This window comes from Styela clava, chromosome 8 (assembly GCF_964204865.1).
Source record: "Styela clava chromosome 8, kaStyClav1.hap1.2, whole genome shotgun sequence".
Classification (NCBI taxonomy): Eukaryota; Metazoa; Chordata; class Ascidiacea; order Stolidobranchia; family Styelidae; genus Styela; species Styela clava.
The window spans coordinates 9764649-9782743 of record NC_135257.1 but is presented as its reverse complement, the minus strand read 5'-3'; the positions used below and the strand labels follow the sequence as shown (position 1 = coordinate 9782743).

Genomic DNA, 18095 nt, shown 5'->3' with positions numbered 1-18095 from the left:
TGTTCTGACATAATGAAATCGAATCTTTGAGGTTTCTACTTTTCACCAATGGTGTTGCAATGCCGCCTTTATTGGAGGTTTTCATGAAACGACCATGTTACACGACGAAAATTCAGTCATTTTTAAACATCTCTCAAAGAATTATAAAAAAAATTTGTGCACTGTAACAGTCGCTTTAGCTTGTTTACTATATATTAACAATACGAGGAGTGTAGTTAATGATTGTTTTGCTTTAATTGCTATTGTGAAACTAATCAAAATATACACTTTCTTCTTTAAAAATCATTGGGAACATTTAATTGTACGCGTGGGTATTTTCTGCGATTCTGTCAGTCACAATTTCGTGTTTTGCTGCTAGCTTCACAGAGGTCAAGCACACTGCCCACTGGACTGGTATGCCAATAATGCCGTTCTGCAGCATCTTGTTCTTCCCACCGAGCCATCTATCTCTCCACTTGCCTTATTTTATGATTGATTGATGGAACATTTGGCGTTTTGGAATGACGATGGACACATAGAAGATGAAACTCATTTATACAAGTCAAGAAACAAATGCGAGAAATGCAAGTAAGATGTTTAGTACCGGCGATGCTAGCCTACCGGTACTGGAACACAGTACCGGGTCTAGCGAAGTAAACGTCGTATGGTACAGGTGGTACGGTAACTCCTTAAATAACACCAGACAGAAATGTGATGTGAAAATTTATGATTAAAATAAATTGTTTGACACAGACTGAAATTCCTGACATGCGCATTTCTGCATTTAGTTAAAATCAAACCCTCTCAGTCTTCAATAAAGCAGGTATGTCCTATACCAAATACAGAAATGATGTATCTATGGCGTTCCGCGGGAGACTTTTATTTTAAAAAAAATTTGGGCAGTATTTTTACATGACATTTTTGTTTGGCATTATTTAAGCATTTACGGGGTGTACTTAATACTTATTCAGACCCACAGTATCGGTCTACAGGTTTTCTGGTTTCAGTGTTTAGTCATTTGGCTGACAATTTTCGATAACGTTATACAGTTATACGAATACTAATTTAATTTAAACACTAAAAAATTATTTTTGCAAAATTAAAAACACTTTGTTGTGTTACAGGAGACCTACGAATGTTTGTTTATGTCATGTCTTTCCTGCAAATCCTGTTGGCTTAAATAAAACTAAGTTGTTCATTCTACAACATCCCAAGGAATGTAGTCGACCACTCCATACAACAGTGATTCTTGAAGCTTGTATCAAGTCAAGTTTCTGCAAAATATTCAGAGGCAACAGGTTCCCAGAATCTAAATTTTCAGATTTGTATGCATCACTGAAAGAAAAAAACACCATTCTGATGTACCCAGGACCTCATGCAATTCCTCTATACGAGTTGAAAATGAATGAGAAAGATATTTGTAATATTGTTCTCTTGGATGGCACATGGAAACAAGCACAAAATATGTACAAACGATGCAAGTTTCTCCACAGTCTACCATTGGTATGGTAATAATCTTTTGTTATCTGTGCAATTTTGCTGATAAACTATTTATGTTAAAAGTCGGTTTACTGATATAGCATGTATCTGCAGCCAAATCCTCTCCATGTTGTGAAATTTTGAATTCTTCTAAGTTATACTCCGCTCTGTATACTTTTACAGGAGACCTCATAAGAGAGTCTAAACAATTTTATATGTGCTTGTTTTCATTGAATCCTGTGAATATATTTCAAACCATTTTCCTCTCTTTTTTTTGTTTAGTTTCAAAACAAGGTTTCCTAAGAGTAGGTTAACAGTTATTGAAAAGTGTACCACTCTGTCGTATGATGTGCTGTTGACTTGTGATTATTTCTGTTTTCCATATCAGTGGTTGTAATTTAATCTCAAATATTTTCATGTGGAAGGTTTCGATTGAAACTCAACAGAACAGTGAATACGTTGTCAGAACACAACCCAACGAAAAATGTCTTAGTACAGTAGAATGCGCCGCAGTTGCACTATCACATTGGGAACAAGATAAGGCAATTGGAGAAGTATGTAATCGTATACACTTTATTTTTGGCATGCAGATATCATTGGAATTTTGGCAATCTTCCACAGAAATCTCCTGGCACAAAAGATGCCCTTGTATTTCTTCCGTATTTGCAACATTTTCAATATGTTGCATATCATTACGATATCTATCATTAAGGTGTAACTTTTTGTTTCTAGATGCTGTTAAAACCTCTTCGAACGATGTGTCAGTTTCAGTTGGATTATGGTGAAAAAGTACATGAACCAAAAACGAGAATGTCATTCAGATGATGATTACTCATATTGGGGCTGCAACACAAACATGGCATGTTTGTTATACTGGTGTAAGCCACTTTTGAGGAATGACTGATCATGGGTCAGGGTATGTTTCTGAAGAAAATTTTCAGTAACTTCATGCAATATATAGTAACTTCAGACTATATATAAATTTCAGGGCATCATCCGACCCGCAATGCGTTGGTCCTTGTAAGTCCAGTGATACACCTAAACTGTGAGAAATGTTTTATGGAATACCTGAGCCCCTTTTTCTGCCAAGCTATTTTCTGCAAACTGGGTGTTCATCTAAAGCGGTACCGATGCAAGAGCTTCGTGGCCATGTATTGGACTAAGAGCAATGCTCTTCTACTGTCTGTTTACCAATATTACATGACCCTTTCTGTACGAAATGTTTGTATGCCCATTTTATGGAACCTTATGATTTTACATCCTAGGTGTGACGTAACACATGACTTATTTACGCTTTACGGCCGTCTGGAATTTTCCTTGCCTCGAGGTAGACGCTAGTTGCGGATTAGAAGGATGCTTTGCAATTATATATTTTATTAATGATGGGTTTTCCTATTTTGAGAGGATTGTACTTATGCCATACCTTACATGACTGTTATCAGGTGGAAATTCATACTTGAATATTTTTGGTTTATTCATATAATTACCCGAATAGGATTGCTGTATATTTTTGCATCGTTTTATTGATCATTGTCTTATTTTGTATCTTAGCATACCTGTGACTGTTCTTTGAGTCCTTGTCAAAAATAGTCAATTTATCACTAACGCTAACATTAATAATGTAAGCCGTGAACACAATAAAGTTCTTTCTCAACACAAGTGCGGAATTGTCGGTTGACAGATTGCAGTGTTGTTCAGTTGTTGGTGCATCAGTGCATAGATTGAAGACATGCATTTGAGGACCCAAGGGACAGGACGTGACTTCAGTTACCCTGTAACTTGGCGGAGTCGCAGTGGGAGACATAGGTACCGGTACCTACCCTACGTGTACTTATCCCACACTTTCTAACCAATCAATTTCTTTCATTAAGTGTAATTGAAAGATATTTAATAAGGACACTGGGGTGAGCAAATGCCTAAAAATGTACTTTACCGTGGCTTTTCAGTGCATACAGCATTGGTTAACTGATAACAGTCTTATGAGACGTATACTTGGTTTCGTAATGGGATCGGGGCTAGCGACGCGGTGGAATTATCAAAGTTTCCAATAATAACAATTAAAATGAATCATGGTGTGGTACAACATTTACTAAAAGTATCGTAGATTTAGTTTCATTGGACCATGAATAACTCGAAGTTGCATACAAAATAGAAATTTCGTTTCACAAATAATAAATAACTTTGAAGTGACGCTTCCCCGTGCTTTTATTTGTGTTTTCATTAGATTTAGGGATAAGTAGACGCCAGTGGTTGGCTGTAGCCGTAACGGCGTTCCGGTTGTTGAACATTTTATTGCATTTGCGTTCCTGTTGTTGAAATAAAATTATGGTACAAAAAGTCAAGTTTAGCTGGTTAAACTAGTTATTAATTTATGTTTTGTTACATTATAATTCGTAATTTTTTTTTTACATCACATCACGCAAATAGTTAGTACAGAAGTAACGTGTAATGAATATTTCTCCGACATTTGACCGCATGGAAAATCATCCTATACCTTTCTGAAAATAACATTTGTATTGAATTGCTATAAATATTCTTGTAATTCTGCACAGACATATTTCAGATAATTTCTTCGTATATCATTGCAGTTCTTCGACTCTATCTTAGGACAGTCAAAACATTCTGTCCGCGTCGTGTTGTAAATATATTACATTTTTGCGATTTTGGTGCGTTCCGGTTGTTGCGATTTTTCCAGCTCATCACTGAGTAGACCATTTGACAAGGTTCGTCGGACAGCCCATCTGCTCTGGCGTTTTGTGTTGGGCAATAGACAATAAAATGTTTGTCATATAATAAATTTAATAAACATCAATAAATTTTGTCATGCGAGAAACCCCAGAACAGTTTAGATTCAGACACGAAGTATTGTACATTAGGATACCGGATTTCATCGCAATTGACGGGAGGTCGCGAAATACCAGAACTGGTCATCATGAGAGATTTAAAACTAGTCAAAAATAAAAAGTAATGGGAAAAAAAACAATTGGCACAAAGAGATACTCGAACATTTCAAAAATTAAACACAAAGTATAAATCCTAATAGGATTTATACATTTATCCCGAGGTAGAGGAAACCCGATAGGACGTCTCAATTATGTGGTGAATTACGGCCTCTCGACCAGTTACCAGATCATGTCGGCTATGGGATTAGCTAGCCAATATATATGTGATTTTACAAGGTGCGATTCCACACTGTCATATCTGACTGTATTTACATAGATACAACAGTGGTACTCAACCTTTTATGGCTCATGGCCCCCTTCCAGCGCCCTTTTGCACTCGTGCTCGCTCGTGCTCTCTTTGCTTTTGCTGGCGCTGAGTAAGGACCGTATTTTGTCGCTCTTCTATTTCATCTGCTTTAATCGTGGATTTTACACTATTTTAATAAAGTCTTTTGTTTGCATCGTGAACTTCGAACCTATTTGTGTGTCTTTGCAGCACACTGGATCTTCTGAACTAATTATTCCAGTATTATCAGACTGTATTAGTGGCGAGCACCTACCGGTATTCCGGTTAAGTCGTACTGTTGCAAATTGACGAGCAAGCGCCAGGATTGAAAAATCATACGATTTTTTTGATTAAAAGTTCATGATGTCACACCGAAGAAAGAATTGCGACCTTGAACGCAACAAAATATGGGATAAAATTGTCGAGATGGAAACCGAAAACAAAGAAATTAAAAACATGAATAAAGTACTAGAGGCTGAAAATAAAGAATTGGCTAGACAACTGCAAATAGTCTATGCTAGTGTTGCAAAACTTGAAAAAAGAGATTTTGGCATGAAGGAAGTACTCGAACGGGTTGTATGCCGTCTGGAAAGCATTGACGAGGTCATGGCTGAGAGTGAGGTGCCATCATTTATTCCGAAACCTATATTAGAAACCCCTGAGGTGCCTAAGAGTGTTGATAGGAATGGTGAACCAGACTGCCCTGATAATGAATGTTTGATGAATGGTACCGGTAATGTTAAAAAATTGAATTTTGCTGATGAGTGTGTGGTTGACCAGTCTACACCTATGCATGCAAGTGTGAATGGAAATGTTACTGATTGCAAGGCAGTTCCTTTTGGTATGAATAATAGTATGAGAATGGATATCCAGTCTGATACTTTTAATGGTGATGGTATGTCTTTGGATGATTATTTGGTCATTTTTCATTCATTACTACCTGTAATGGATGGACTGATAAAATTGCTGGTGTTCATTTTGCTGCATGTATGCGTGGGAAGGCTTTGTCCTTGCAGTGAATCACCTGAAAAAGCGTTATTATTCAGAGGGTAAGGAGTCATACTTTGCTACTCTGTTTAATAACAGGAAGAAGTTGGCTGGCCACTGAGACGCCAACGGAATATGCTACTTCCCTTTGCGCATTGTCAAGGAAGGCTTGTGTAAGATGTGTAAGACTTTGACAATCAGGCAAACTCAGAGTTTGTATGAATTAATTACTGTGGATGATGTATGTCATTCTATTGATGCTACGCACAGTGCACCTGGATTTAATCGTGCTAGTAAGCGCATGGTAGCTGTTGTGAATAATTCTGAGCGTGATGATGGTGTGTGTAAATCTGAATTTAGTAAGCTGCGGAATGATATTAAAGAGATGCTTGACAGTTTTCGTGCTATGTTTGACAAAGGTCATCAACCCCGATTTTTTCGTCAGAAGGGTGGGCGTAGGAATGAAGGTATTACTTGCTATGGTTGTGGTGCCGAGGGTCACATACGTAGGTATTTATAACGGCTCAGCACCATACGATGGCGATGTGCTCGTTAGGGTGATTGGAATAAATAGATCGTACAGGCACTTTTTTTTTGATGACGCGGTTCTGTCTGAGTTCCTTTCAAAGTTCGAAACGATTGTCCAAAGATGTTTATTGTTGAGTCAAAATAGTAGTCAAATAATGATGAAATAGTTGTCAAACAGTAATCCGGTAAAATACAGTGCTATTACACAGGAGGGACCAATAATAACTATATGAAACAGGAAAATAGAATTATATGATGTAAATTTAAACTACGCCTAATTAATAATACCAAAAGTCCCCCGATTGATTAAGATACAAATTTATACGTCCTACCTCCAAGCGGCTCACGCCGAAAGAGATCCCGCCAACACCAAAATGGTCAGGGTTCAATGCCCTAAGTTACCGTTGCCAGTTTAGTTATAATAATAGCGGTCACCGTTTAGAATCATGACCGCTACATGGCTCCCCAAATCAGTTCCTCTCGTATGGAAGTACAAGGGGGACTGATTTCTATTTAATAAAAACAAACAAGAACCAACTGTGAAAACCAAAGTGAAGCTTCGCCGCCGGTGCACCATTAAGCATTTCAAATTGAATAATGTCAAAACATAACGATTGGCTCCACCGCCGGGGAAACCCCACAAACAAGTAATAACAAGCGAAAATATAAAAACGCTTTATAAAGGTTCTAAAACGATTGGCTCCACCGTCGGGGAAACCCCACATACGAGAAAAACAGAAAGCAGTTTATAAAATTACAAAGGTATCAAATTGTGAGAAAAGTTGTAAACCCGTCAATTACGTTCAATAGAAACACACAAAACATATGCAAATAGCAAAACATCAAAAAATTATTAACACAATAAGAACGTAGTGATAAAATTAATCAACTACTAACACAGTAAATAAGTAAATTCAAGTTACTAACACAATAAATGTGTAATGCAATCAATCCTCCACAGACCTGGAACCCTCATTGGCAATTAAAAGAACAAGCTTGTGTACAGGCCGGTCTAAATAAGCTGTGACCCCAACCCGCTTACCATTGGTTGTTAACAAACTTGTGGCAAGCTGAAGTCTTACTTTACGTACTAGCCCATCACCACTGGGGAAAACCTCAACAACCTTTCCTAATTTCCATGAATTTCTAGGAGACCCATCCTCAATAACATGGACAATATCACCCAGAGCAAGATTTCTCTTTGGAAAGACCCATTTCTGTCTTTCTTGCAAAAGGTGAAGGCATTCTCGTCGGTACCTGTACCAAAATTCATTAACAAGATATTGTACACGTCTCCATCGTTTTAAAAGATACTGATCAGACTTTTGGAAATTACCTGGAGGTGGCAACAAAACCTTGGGCTTGAGTGTTAAAATATGGTTAGGAGTCAGTGGTTCAGGTGCCAGAGGATCACTCAAATTAGCAACTGCCAATGGTTTCGAATTAACAACCTGCTCGGCCTCCACTAACACAGTGCGAAATGATTCTTCGCATAATATGTGACCAAACTGTAAAAACAGGGGCTCCAAGGCAGAACGAACAGTTCGTATCTGCCTTTCAACAAAACCCTGCATATGACTGGAATTTGGCACCCCAAATTTGAAATCGACCCAGTCACATTCACCCTGTAAGAGAAAATTTTTGATCTTGACTTGATCAAATTCCTTATAAGCCTTTCTTAATTCGTTACTTGCACCAATGAAATTGCTACCACAATCACAGCGTAGCTGTTTCACAGGGCCTCTTCGAGCAGTGAACCTACGCAAAGCATTGATAAAAGAGTCTGTGCTCATAGAATTCAGAGATTCCAGATGTACAGCTCGTGATGACAAGCAAATGAATAAAATTACCCATCGTTTCAACATGGACCTTTTTTCTTTAATAAAAAAATGCCCAAAGATATCCATGCCACAATATGTGAACGGACTGTCCAAATTAAACCTATCTTTTGGCAGGTCAGCCATCTTCTGGCCATGTGGGTTACCTCTAATTTTTTTACAAGGAACACAAGCATGTATTTGCTGAGAAACAGCAGAAGTGCCTCCCAAAATCCAATAACCAGATTGCCGTATAGCATTTAGAGTCATATAACGACCCATGTGGCCACCACGGACATGAAAATGGTGAATAATAATACTTGTGACATGACCTTTTCTAGGTAAGACAACAGGGTGTTTTACCTTAAACTCCTCTATAGAGTTTCGAATTCGTCCCCCAACTCTGACAATGCCAGAGTTATCAAGGAAGGGGTCTAATCTTGAAAACCGGTTTTTAAATGAGACTTGATCTGAGCAATCAGAATTCTTTAGTACACTTAGATCTTTACTAAAATATGAACGCTGAAGGGAAAATATAATTAAATTTTCCGCCTGGCACAAATCATCAGAAGTAACTTTCTGAAAGGCAGATTTAGGATTCTTGAGCAAATCCTTGTACTTAATACAGTTTGCAACTGCACGTTTTGCTTTAAACCAGGATGAGAAAATATTAAGTCTAGAGATATCAAAATCTTTGCCAGAACAGTCAGCTTTGAAGGCGATGGTTCGATGCACAGAGCATCCCTTCATCTCCTTCTGCACTTCTAAAATTACTTCATCATTCTGTTCAGGCTTTACTAATGGAGGAACAAATTTTCCTTCACACCACAAAAACTCTGGCCCGTTCAACCACCTACAACCAGCATTTAGCTGGTCTGCTTGCAAGCCTCGACTCGCATCATCACTCGGGTTTGCCTTGGTAGGTACATGATGCCAGGATGATGGACTAGAAAAATTATGGATAGTTTGCACCCTATTAGCCACAAAAACATTGAAACGTTTGCTCTCATTTTGTATATACCCCAGTACCACCATACTATCGACCCAGAAAAACTCTGTGGCATTTTTCAATTTTAGTTCAGTTTTAACCAAATTACTCATTCTGGCAGACACCACTGCTGCAGTCAATTCCAACCTGGGAATTGTAACATGTTTCAACGGAGCAACTCTGGCCTTACCAATTACAAGGGCACAATGTGCTTTGCCACAATCATTAACCAGACGTAAGTATGTACACTGGCCATAACCACTTTCAGAGGCATCAGAAAAGTGATGCAGTTCCACATGCTTGATATTACCAAAATTTACCGGCTTATAGCAACGATCTACTCTCAGATTCACCAAATGACAAAGATCCTTTTGCCATTTTTCCCATTTAACCCTGAAAATCTCAGGAATGGGTTCGTCCCAGTCATAACAATCCTTGCACAAGGCTTGGAGGATTTTCTTACCCTCAAGAATGACTGGTGCTACCAGACCTATGGGATCATACACACTACTGACTGCGGAAAGAATTCCCCTCCTTGTAACAGGAGTAACCTTCGAGTCAATACGAAAACACAAGCAATCACTCTCCACTAACCAGTCCACACCCAGAGCTCTTTCAACAGGTAAGGGATCAGATTTTGGATCCAAACACTGCACGCTAGGAGACACAGACAATTGAGGAACGCTTTCAAGAACCTCCCGACTATTAGACATTATCTTACAGAGATTTAAACCAGCACTCGAACACAAATTTGTGCTATTTTTTATCAACTCAATAGCATCCTCTGCATTTGGCTTTGAAGTCAGACCATCATCAACGTAAAATTCATTACGAATGAAGTCTGCTGCTTCCTTACCAAAAGAAGACTCACCATCATCTGCAGCATGCTTTAACCCGAAACTTGCACAGCCAGGTGATGAAATTGCACCAAATAGGTGAATTTTCAACTTGTAATGGCATAAGTTACCAGTCATATCACTATTATCCCACCATAAAAAACGTAACAGATCACGGTGCGGTTCATCAACTAAAAATTGATGAAAAAATGCTTTAATATCACACTTCACAGCCACTCTCTCCATACGAAATCTGAGCAAAATACCCAAAAGACTGTTCATCTGGTCAGGCCCAGGAAGCAAATAATCATTCAAACACACACCACCATATTTTGCAGAACAGTCAAACACAACACGAATTTTATCAGGTTTCTTTGGATGATACACACCCAAATGAGGAACATAATTCACACTACCATTGCTCAAACTTACTTCATCATCAGGCACCCGTTCAGCATAATTCTCAATGATGTCCGACATAAATTTATAATAATCATTTTTGTACTTCTGATCTCGAAGCATACGCTTCTTCAGCTGCTCAAGTCTTTTTTGAGCAAGAGGCAAATTATTTGGAAGGTTGATTTGTTGGGATCGTAAAGGTAATGGAAGTTTGTAATGGCCATCCTTTTTAGTGATGCCATCTGAGAGAATTTTTAGAAACCTGTGGTCTTCTGCTGACATATTTTGTTGATTGCCACAGTGCTCAACAAAATCAGCATTAAACATCGAACACACCTGATTGGGAAATAATACTTCTTTTACTTTAGTAGAGAAGACAAACTTCTCCCCGGGATCGACTTTGGAAGTAGCACCACATGCTAGCATCCTATGACTTACATAGCAATCATCATCACCATGGCAAACTTTCCCAACAACACCCCATCCAAGTATGGATCTTTGAGCATATGGCTCAGTTTCTAGGCCGGCTATTATATCTCGAGGTCTGATAGCATTTGGTGCATTGCTGCCTATAAGCATAGAAACAGGGAGATCTGGCATATATGGCATTAAGTGCTTGGCTACATCAGCTAGATGTTTCCACTTTTTGCAGACTTCAGATTTAGGAATTTGAGATCTCTTGACAGGGATCTCATCTCGGGTATATGCTCTGGGAACAGATATAATATCTTTATGATCATAACTAGAGACTTGAATATTTTTAAAAACCTTGCACTGAATTAAGTCATTACGGCTGGACATAGTGGATAATGATATCTGGGTGTCAACACCCTTTAACCCCAGTTGCTGTTGCAACTCACCTGTGATAAAACTTGTATTAGACTGGCCATCAAGCAGACAGTAACATAACACTTCTTTTGAAGTGTTACCTTTGACCCATACTGGGATAATCATGGATTGGTCTACACCATCATGTTGGTCAACTATTGAGCATACTTCAGAACAGAAAGATTGGTTACTTTCAGTCTGTTCTGGCTTATTGTCAACATGAAAACATGTCAAATGGCCCTTATTGCACTTTCTGCAAGAAGCCACGTTTTTGCATGACTTTGCACTATGACCCTTGGACATTTTCACTCCACAAGAGTAACATAAAAAATTATCCCAGAACAGTTTCCTTCTTTTTACCAAAGAAATTCGTAAGAATGTTTGACAATCACCAATTTTGTGAGACCCATTACAATGCAAGCAACTATCTCGTGAAACATTAGTGCTAAAGGAATTTTTATTCATTCGATGACCATATCTCGAATGATTAGACTTACTATTTTGCTCAGTATTATACTTGGACGGGTTGAGATTCTCATCAAAAACTGTCATCTCAGGACAATGCATCACTGAGGCACGCTTTAAAATAAATTTTGCAAACTCCTCAAATGGAGGGTATTTGGGGCAGTTTACCTTCAAGTTATCAGATGTGTTTACATTAAACTTACACTTCCATTCATAAACTGACTCTTTCCACCTGTTAAACAATGAAGAGGGCAAAACTCTTTTGATTAACACACATAGCTCTGAGGGAAAATCGAGAATTTTTAAATCCTCTACAACCTTTTTAACCTCAACAATTTGCTGAAGGAAATCAGAAAATGCCAACATGCCTTTTATATCATTTGGACCAATTTTAGGCCATGATGCCAGTTTTGTTCTAAAGGCTACACTAATGACACTGTCATCACCATAGCGATCTTTTAGGGCCTTTTTAGCTCTTTCATAAGAATTCTCGGATTGTAATAAAAACAAACCTTCAACCATACTTTTGGGTTCACCTGTCAAGTGACGTTCAAGCAGATTCATTTTATCTGCGTCATCAAGCAACCTTTGCTCGACTAGCTTTTTAAATGAGCTCTCCCATTGTGGATATTGCAATGGATCCCCATCAAACACCCTAACTTTGGCTACAGGAGCCCTTTGGACTGATAAAATATTACTCATTAAATTGGTCATGTCATGGGAAAGATTGCAGGTTTGTGGAGGAAGAGCAGCACTATTCACAGTGGGAACAGAGATATTATTATCATTACAATGAGTTGGTAAGCTGCCTGAATTGGCAGACACAGTGGTGGTTTGTGTACAACAGTTAAAAGGAGCACTAGCAACTCTGGATACATTAAAAACATTTTGTGATACATTAGAAACAGTAGGCACTGATGGGAATGAATTCACATTAGGGGGTGGCAAGGAAAAGCTACCAACATTTACAATACCAGTGGAAACGGCCTCTTGGGAAGCACTAACATTAGTAAAGGGCGGTCGGGGATTGATTACAGGACTATAGCTCGATGCTTGGCAGGGAATATCAACAACAGTGGATGAAACTTGATCATGATTAGAAATATCTGAATTATTTAGCTCAATTTGAGGATCAATAACCATGCACGCTGGAGCCTCATTTAAAATAGGAGATGATTTTGAATTTGCATTAAAACAACTATTATTTGGATTGAAATAATTATTTGCACCTCTCATTAGATCCACATCAACACTGAAAGGATTTTCGGCCTCTTCAGCTTGAAGACAAACTAGCGCCCTGGCTTTTTTCTCCGCTATCTCTTTTTGAATCTGAAGATCAAATTGCTGTTTACGAATGCCTTTCGTAGCCTCCATTGCTGCCACATCTTTTTGCAAGTCGAAGAATTCTTTTTTGCTTGAAACTTTGCTTTCCCCAGACATTGTTGATTTCACGCTGCTTACAGTTCGAGCAGAACGGTGCCGCTTTGAAGTTGGGCGATATGATTGAGAACATTGGGATCGTTCATCTAGTTCTAATATTTTCGCACTAGCAGTTTCAGAAACTTGTATAATATTTTCAATACATTGTTGATAACGACGTGTGAAATTAATCAAATCAGTCTCCAATAAAATGTTCTTCATATCCTTGACAATTGAAGATAAACTTGACTTATACTGCACTAGTTTTGGAAACACCGCTTGAATTCCAGAACCATCTTTGCAGGTGACGAAAGACAATTTGCAGTCGGCTATGGCTTCTAAAATGTCATTCTCCATTTCAGTGAAGGCTGCTTTCAACGAGTCACTATTTCTTGTGCCTTGGTCTAGTTGGACGCAAGAGCTATTTTCACTGCTAGTAGAGCCGGACTTGTCAGCAGCAGAGAACATTTTAATTGGTTTGCTTTTTAAAGTTTCGCATGGTGACAAGGAATCCAAATCATCTTTTATATCAGTAATTTGACTTTCTCTAGATTTTGTTGACATGGTGTTGGTCGTTACGGTATCTAATTGCAGCTGATTACAATAGGCCTACACGGCCTTCTCAGCAGCACAAATTACTGATTATATGACGTTTTGCTGCAACACTTGCAGACTTTGACAATGTGTTGGGTCTGTGGGTACACCCCACAATACTTTACTGCAACACTTGCAGATTTTGACAATGTCCTCCCGAGAGATATGTATTTTACTATAACGGCTCAGCACCATACGATGGCGATGTGCTCGTTAGGGTGATTGGAATAAATAGATCGTACAGGCACTTTTTTTTTGATGACGCGGTTCTGTCTGAGTTCCTTTCAAAGTTCGAAACGATTGTCCAAAGATGTTTATTGTTGAGTCAAAATAGTAGTCAAATAATGATGAAATAGTTGTCAAACAGTAATCCGGTAAAATACAGTGCTATTACACAGGAGGGACCAATAATAACTATATGAAACAGGAAAATAGAATTATATGATGTAAATTTAAACTACGCCTAATTAATAATACCAAAAGTCCCCCGATTGATTAAGATACAAATTTATACGTCCTACCTCCAAGCGGCTCACGCCGAAAGAGATCCCGCCAACACCAAAATGGTCAGGGTTCAATGCCCTAAGTTACCGTTGCCAGTTTAGTTATAATAATAGCGGTCACCGTTTAGAATCATGACCGCTACAGTATTGCCCGGAGAACCTGTGCCAGATATGTAATGGCAGGGGTCATATAGCTTCTCAGTGTGATAGATATTATGTTCCACAGAATTCGCAGCCTTCTACTGCGTGTTCGGCCCAGCAAACGGTCAATGGCTCGGTGGGGAATTTTTCACCAGGGAATAGCTCAAACTCTGCCTGGGGTGGGAATGGCCAAACTCCTTGTGACGGTGGGAAAAATTCCCCAGTTTCACCCTGTTCCCAAGAATAATGATATGCCTTTAAACAGAAATCAGTAGCACGGGGGTCCTCAGTTGCTACTGGAAAGATGACGAATTTATGCATGAACCATGATTTTGATAATTTGATTTGTTTTTGAGATTACCCACTAGCTGGTATGCTATGGTTGATGTGAATGGCATTACTGTACGTGTGCTGCTACGCTTATAGATTATGCAGTTTTTTGTTCTATTGGTGGGAAGGAGTGTAATTTGTCTCCTTGTGATGTTTTTTACAAACTGCTAATGGTACTTCTCTGAAAGCTCGTGGTATGATTGACTTGAATATTTTTATTGATTCTGTGTGTGCTGTTCAGAAAGTGATTATTGCTGATCTTGGTGCCCCCTATGGTTTGCTCGGTATGGATTATTTCCAAGAGCATCAGTGTGTTTTGCATATGTCTGTAGGTCAAATAGAGGTTGATGGTAAAACTGTTTCCCAGACTAAGCCTGTTTCGTCTGTTCCTAGTTGTAGGGCTGTTGTAGATAAATGTGTGACTGTTCCCAGAGAGAGTGAGATGGTGATTTATGGTAGTTTGAATTGCCCATGGAAACCCAATAGTGACGTCATAGCTGTGGCAGAGGCTGCGTGTGTGTTTGAGAGCGAGTATGGCCTTCGTGGTTTATTTTTATTTCCCGGAATGGTGGACGCCTCATGCTCTTTAGTGCTTCTCATGGTGGTCAATGTTAGCAAGGAAGCGGTAGAAATACCTGCGGATTTGCTTATCGGTTTACTATGCCCAAGAGAAGACCTGACTGTCTCTTCTCTGGAACAAGTGGTGCCTGGTGATGTATTGGACACCAGGGAGCTACCTGAACATTTAAAGAAGCTTGTCGACAATCCAGAAGATTTAACTGATGAACAACGTCAAAGTGTTCGTGATTTGCTCGTCGAATTTCAGGATGTTTTTGCTGGTCCTGTTGGCAAACTGGGACGAAATTCTGTAGTCAAACATAAGATTGAAACGTCAACATCTGAACCAATCAAAGTTACACTGCGACGTATGTGAGGGGCGAAGAGAGAAATCGCAGAGAAACAAGTACAGAACATGCTTGATAAAGGTGTAATAGAACCGAGTGAAAGTCCCTATAATTCGCCTATTGTTCTCGTTCCCAAGAAAGACGGAAGTTGTCGTTTTTGTATCGATTTTCGGAAAATTAATCTGGTAACCATCAAATTTGCCTACAGTTTGCCAGGAATTGATGATATTTTGGATGCATTGGGTAAAGCAAAGTGGTTTTCATCCTTGGACTTGGCGAGTGGGTAAGTAGAACTTGACCCAGAAGATCGGGAAAAACAGCATTCAGTTTGCCAGGGAATAATCATTTTCAATTCCGTGTTCTTGCCTTCGGTCTGGCCAATGCGCCATCGTGCTTCCAGCGTTTAATAGACAAAATTGCTGCTGTTCGTGATTGGCCCAAGCCTACCAATGTCAAGGAATTGCAGTCATTCCTTGGTTTTTGTAATTATTACAGACAATTTGTTGAAGATTTTTCTACCATTGCACATCCTCTTGTTCATCTGACGAAAAAGAAAGTAGAATTTGCTTGGACAAAGCAGTGTGATGTCGCTTTTCTTCGCTTGAAAGAACTTTTAGTTTGTGCTCCTGTTTTATCATTTCCACAGGAAGATGGAGACGAATTCATTTTAGATACTGATTGCTCTGGTTTTGGAGCTGGCGCAGTTTTAAGTCAAATTCAGAATGGTGAGGAAAAAGTCGTTGCATATGCCAGCGTTACCATTAACAAGGCGCAGAAGAGATATTGTGCTACGTATAGAAAATGGGGGGTTAAACATTTTTGTCATTTCCTGTGGGGTCGACATTTCAAGCTACGAACTGATCATGCCTCAGTACGTTGGCTTTTGAATTTTAAAGATCCTGAAGGCATTATAGCTCGTTGGATATCAGTTCTGAACACTTATGATTTTACAGTTGAACATCGTGCTGGTTCCAAGCATGGCAATGCTGATGATTTGAGTCGTATCCGTCGCCGATGTAAGCGTAATTCCTGCACTAGTTGTAGGAATGGTAATCAGCCGTGTGAATTGGAAACTGTCAAAGTTGCCGTTTTGCAACCGATTCATGGTAATTCTATGGAATGGCTTGCTTCGTATTCATCGACCGATATGCGTGAGATGCAGATGAAGGACGATGACATCTCTAAAGTACTGACAATGAAGGAATCGTTGGATCAACCACCTCCAGCTGCAGAACTCTTGTTTTTCTCCAGAGAAGTTCGAATCCTGTGCAGCCAGTGGAAATTATTGAGAGTCATCGATGGAGTGCTTCATCGAGAGTTTTTGCCATCCGCGCCTGTGGGGAAATCCATTTTTCAAATTGTGTTGCCTTTAATTTTGCGTCGCGAAATGTACCGACAACTCCATGAGTTGCGTACTGGTGGACATTTGGGTAAAGAACAAACTTATAAGAAATTGAGGGAACGATTTTATTGGCCTAGAATGCACAGTCAAGCATCTTCTTGGTGTCGTTATTGTAAAGCTTGCATTGCTACCAAAACCCCTCACGTCGTGCAGAAATGTGTAAAATGATTTGTACTGAGCCACTTCTCAGAGCTAGTCTTGAATTCGTGGGTCCTTCACCTAAAACTGAACGTGGCAATGAACATCTTTTAGTGGTCACAGACTATTTTACTAAATGGGTGGAGGCTTATCCTTTGCCTAATCAAAAGGCCAGTACTACAGCCGATGTACTTGTAACGGAATTTTTTTAGTAGATTTGGTACTGCACGAATTCTTCATTGATTGATCGATTCATTGAATTAATCTTGCACGGGCAAAGCAAGCATTGAGCCAATTCTCTGTCATCTCGATTTACTTTGGTAAAGCCAAAGCCAACGTAATTGTCGTTTCATTTTCGTATTTTGGGCATTAAGAATTTACCAATTGGTCTACAATATGATAGCGAAGGTTCAGTCTAGTGAAAACTACAGGATAGACGGCCTGTTGATTTGTAGATTACAAATCCCATCACGCTTTATGATCAATTATCAGCCCTGTGTCGTGACCCAAGGCTAAAATGCCAAAATGACTTGATAGGTGGTTGGCTATGATCGCCCTTAGCCTTCATCGTGTTTTCCTGGTGTTTTCTTTTAAAGTTTATGTATTTAGGATATAGAGGGCGGAACATCTCTTCAAGTGCTTGATCAAGTGGGACGAAGCCTTGATTGACAACTTAAGTATTTTTTTCAGTTGTTACAGCATGCCTCAGTGCTGCTCAAAGATATAAAAAAAACTCTGACAGTGGTGCAGGAAGTGGTTCAACACAGGTTTCGGAAGAGTTTGTTTGATGTTTATCCATTTTCCAAATACAAAGATTTAGTCCAATTGAAAATGTAATTGAGCCTAAATTTTAGCAAATTATAGTTACAATTGCACGGAATGAAAATGCCTCCATTACATTAAAATTATATGAAAAACTGTAATAATTACATGAATTACAATATACAATTGATCCAACTCAGATCAGTTGACGCGCGTATTTCAAAATTTTATTCATTGCTAAACTCATACAAAAGTCAAACAAAGATGTTCAAAACATAAAAGTGAATCTACGTTATTGGCCAATTATAGTGTAGCCCACAACATCGCTAAAAAGAATCGCCCGTTTATTGGAGGGGAATTTTTCCGC

At 39.0% G+C, this 18095-nt stretch overlaps 2 protein-coding genes across 4 annotated transcripts; one reads left to right on the top strand and one right to left on the bottom strand.

Moving 5' to 3' along the window:
* The first annotated feature begins 377 nt into the window (after positions 1-377).
* On the top strand, positions 378-3117 carry LOC120346358 (tRNA-uridine aminocarboxypropyltransferase 2-like). 3 transcript variants are annotated; one of them, XR_005569983.2, is made up of 5 exons: positions 380-567; positions 1104-1482; positions 1884-2012; positions 2191-2374; positions 2447-3117. XR_005569983.2 is itself a non-coding variant. In XM_039416070.2 (4 exons), the coding sequence occupies exons 1-4, from the start codon at positions 479-481 to the stop codon at positions 2281-2283; spliced, it is 690 nt and encodes a 229-aa protein (XP_039272004.2). In that variant the 5' UTR covers positions 380-478; the 3' UTR covers positions 2284-3117. The 3 variants fall into 3 exon arrangements, 2 of the variants coding, with proteins under 2 accessions (XP_039272005.2, XP_039272004.2); XM_039416070.2 differs by having other exon boundaries at positions 2191-3117; XM_039416071.2 differs by lacking the exon at positions 1884-2012 and having other exon boundaries at positions 378-567; positions 2191-3117.
* Positions 3118-7148: 4031 nt separating this feature from the next.
* On the bottom strand, positions 7149-13517 carry LOC144425718 (uncharacterized). Its single transcript, XM_078115257.1, has one exon. The coding sequence runs from the start codon at positions 13515-13517 to the stop codon at positions 7149-7151; it is 6369 nt and encodes a 2122-aa protein (XP_077971383.1).
* Positions 13518-18095: the final 4578 nt, after the last annotated feature.

What these genes read in the sequence shown, in the direction of transcription:
- LOC120346358 (XM_039416070.2), top strand. Translation starts at nt 479, where the DNA reads ATGGAACATTTGGCGTTTTGGAATGACGATGGACACATAGAAGATGAA. An exon ending in AACAAATGCGAGAAATGCAA is followed by an intron (nt 568 to 1,103) that starts GTAAGATGTTTA and finishes GTTGTGTTACAG; the next exon opens with GAGACCTACGAATGTTTGTT. An exon ending in AAGATAAGGCAATTGGAGAA is followed by an intron (nt 2,013 to 2,190) that starts GTATGTAATCGT and finishes TTTTGTTTCTAG; the next exon opens with ATGCTGTTAAAACCTCTTCG.
- LOC144425718 (XM_078115257.1), bottom strand. Translation starts at nt 13,517, where the DNA reads ATGTCAACAAAATCTAGAGAAAGTCAAATTACTGATATAAAAGATGAT.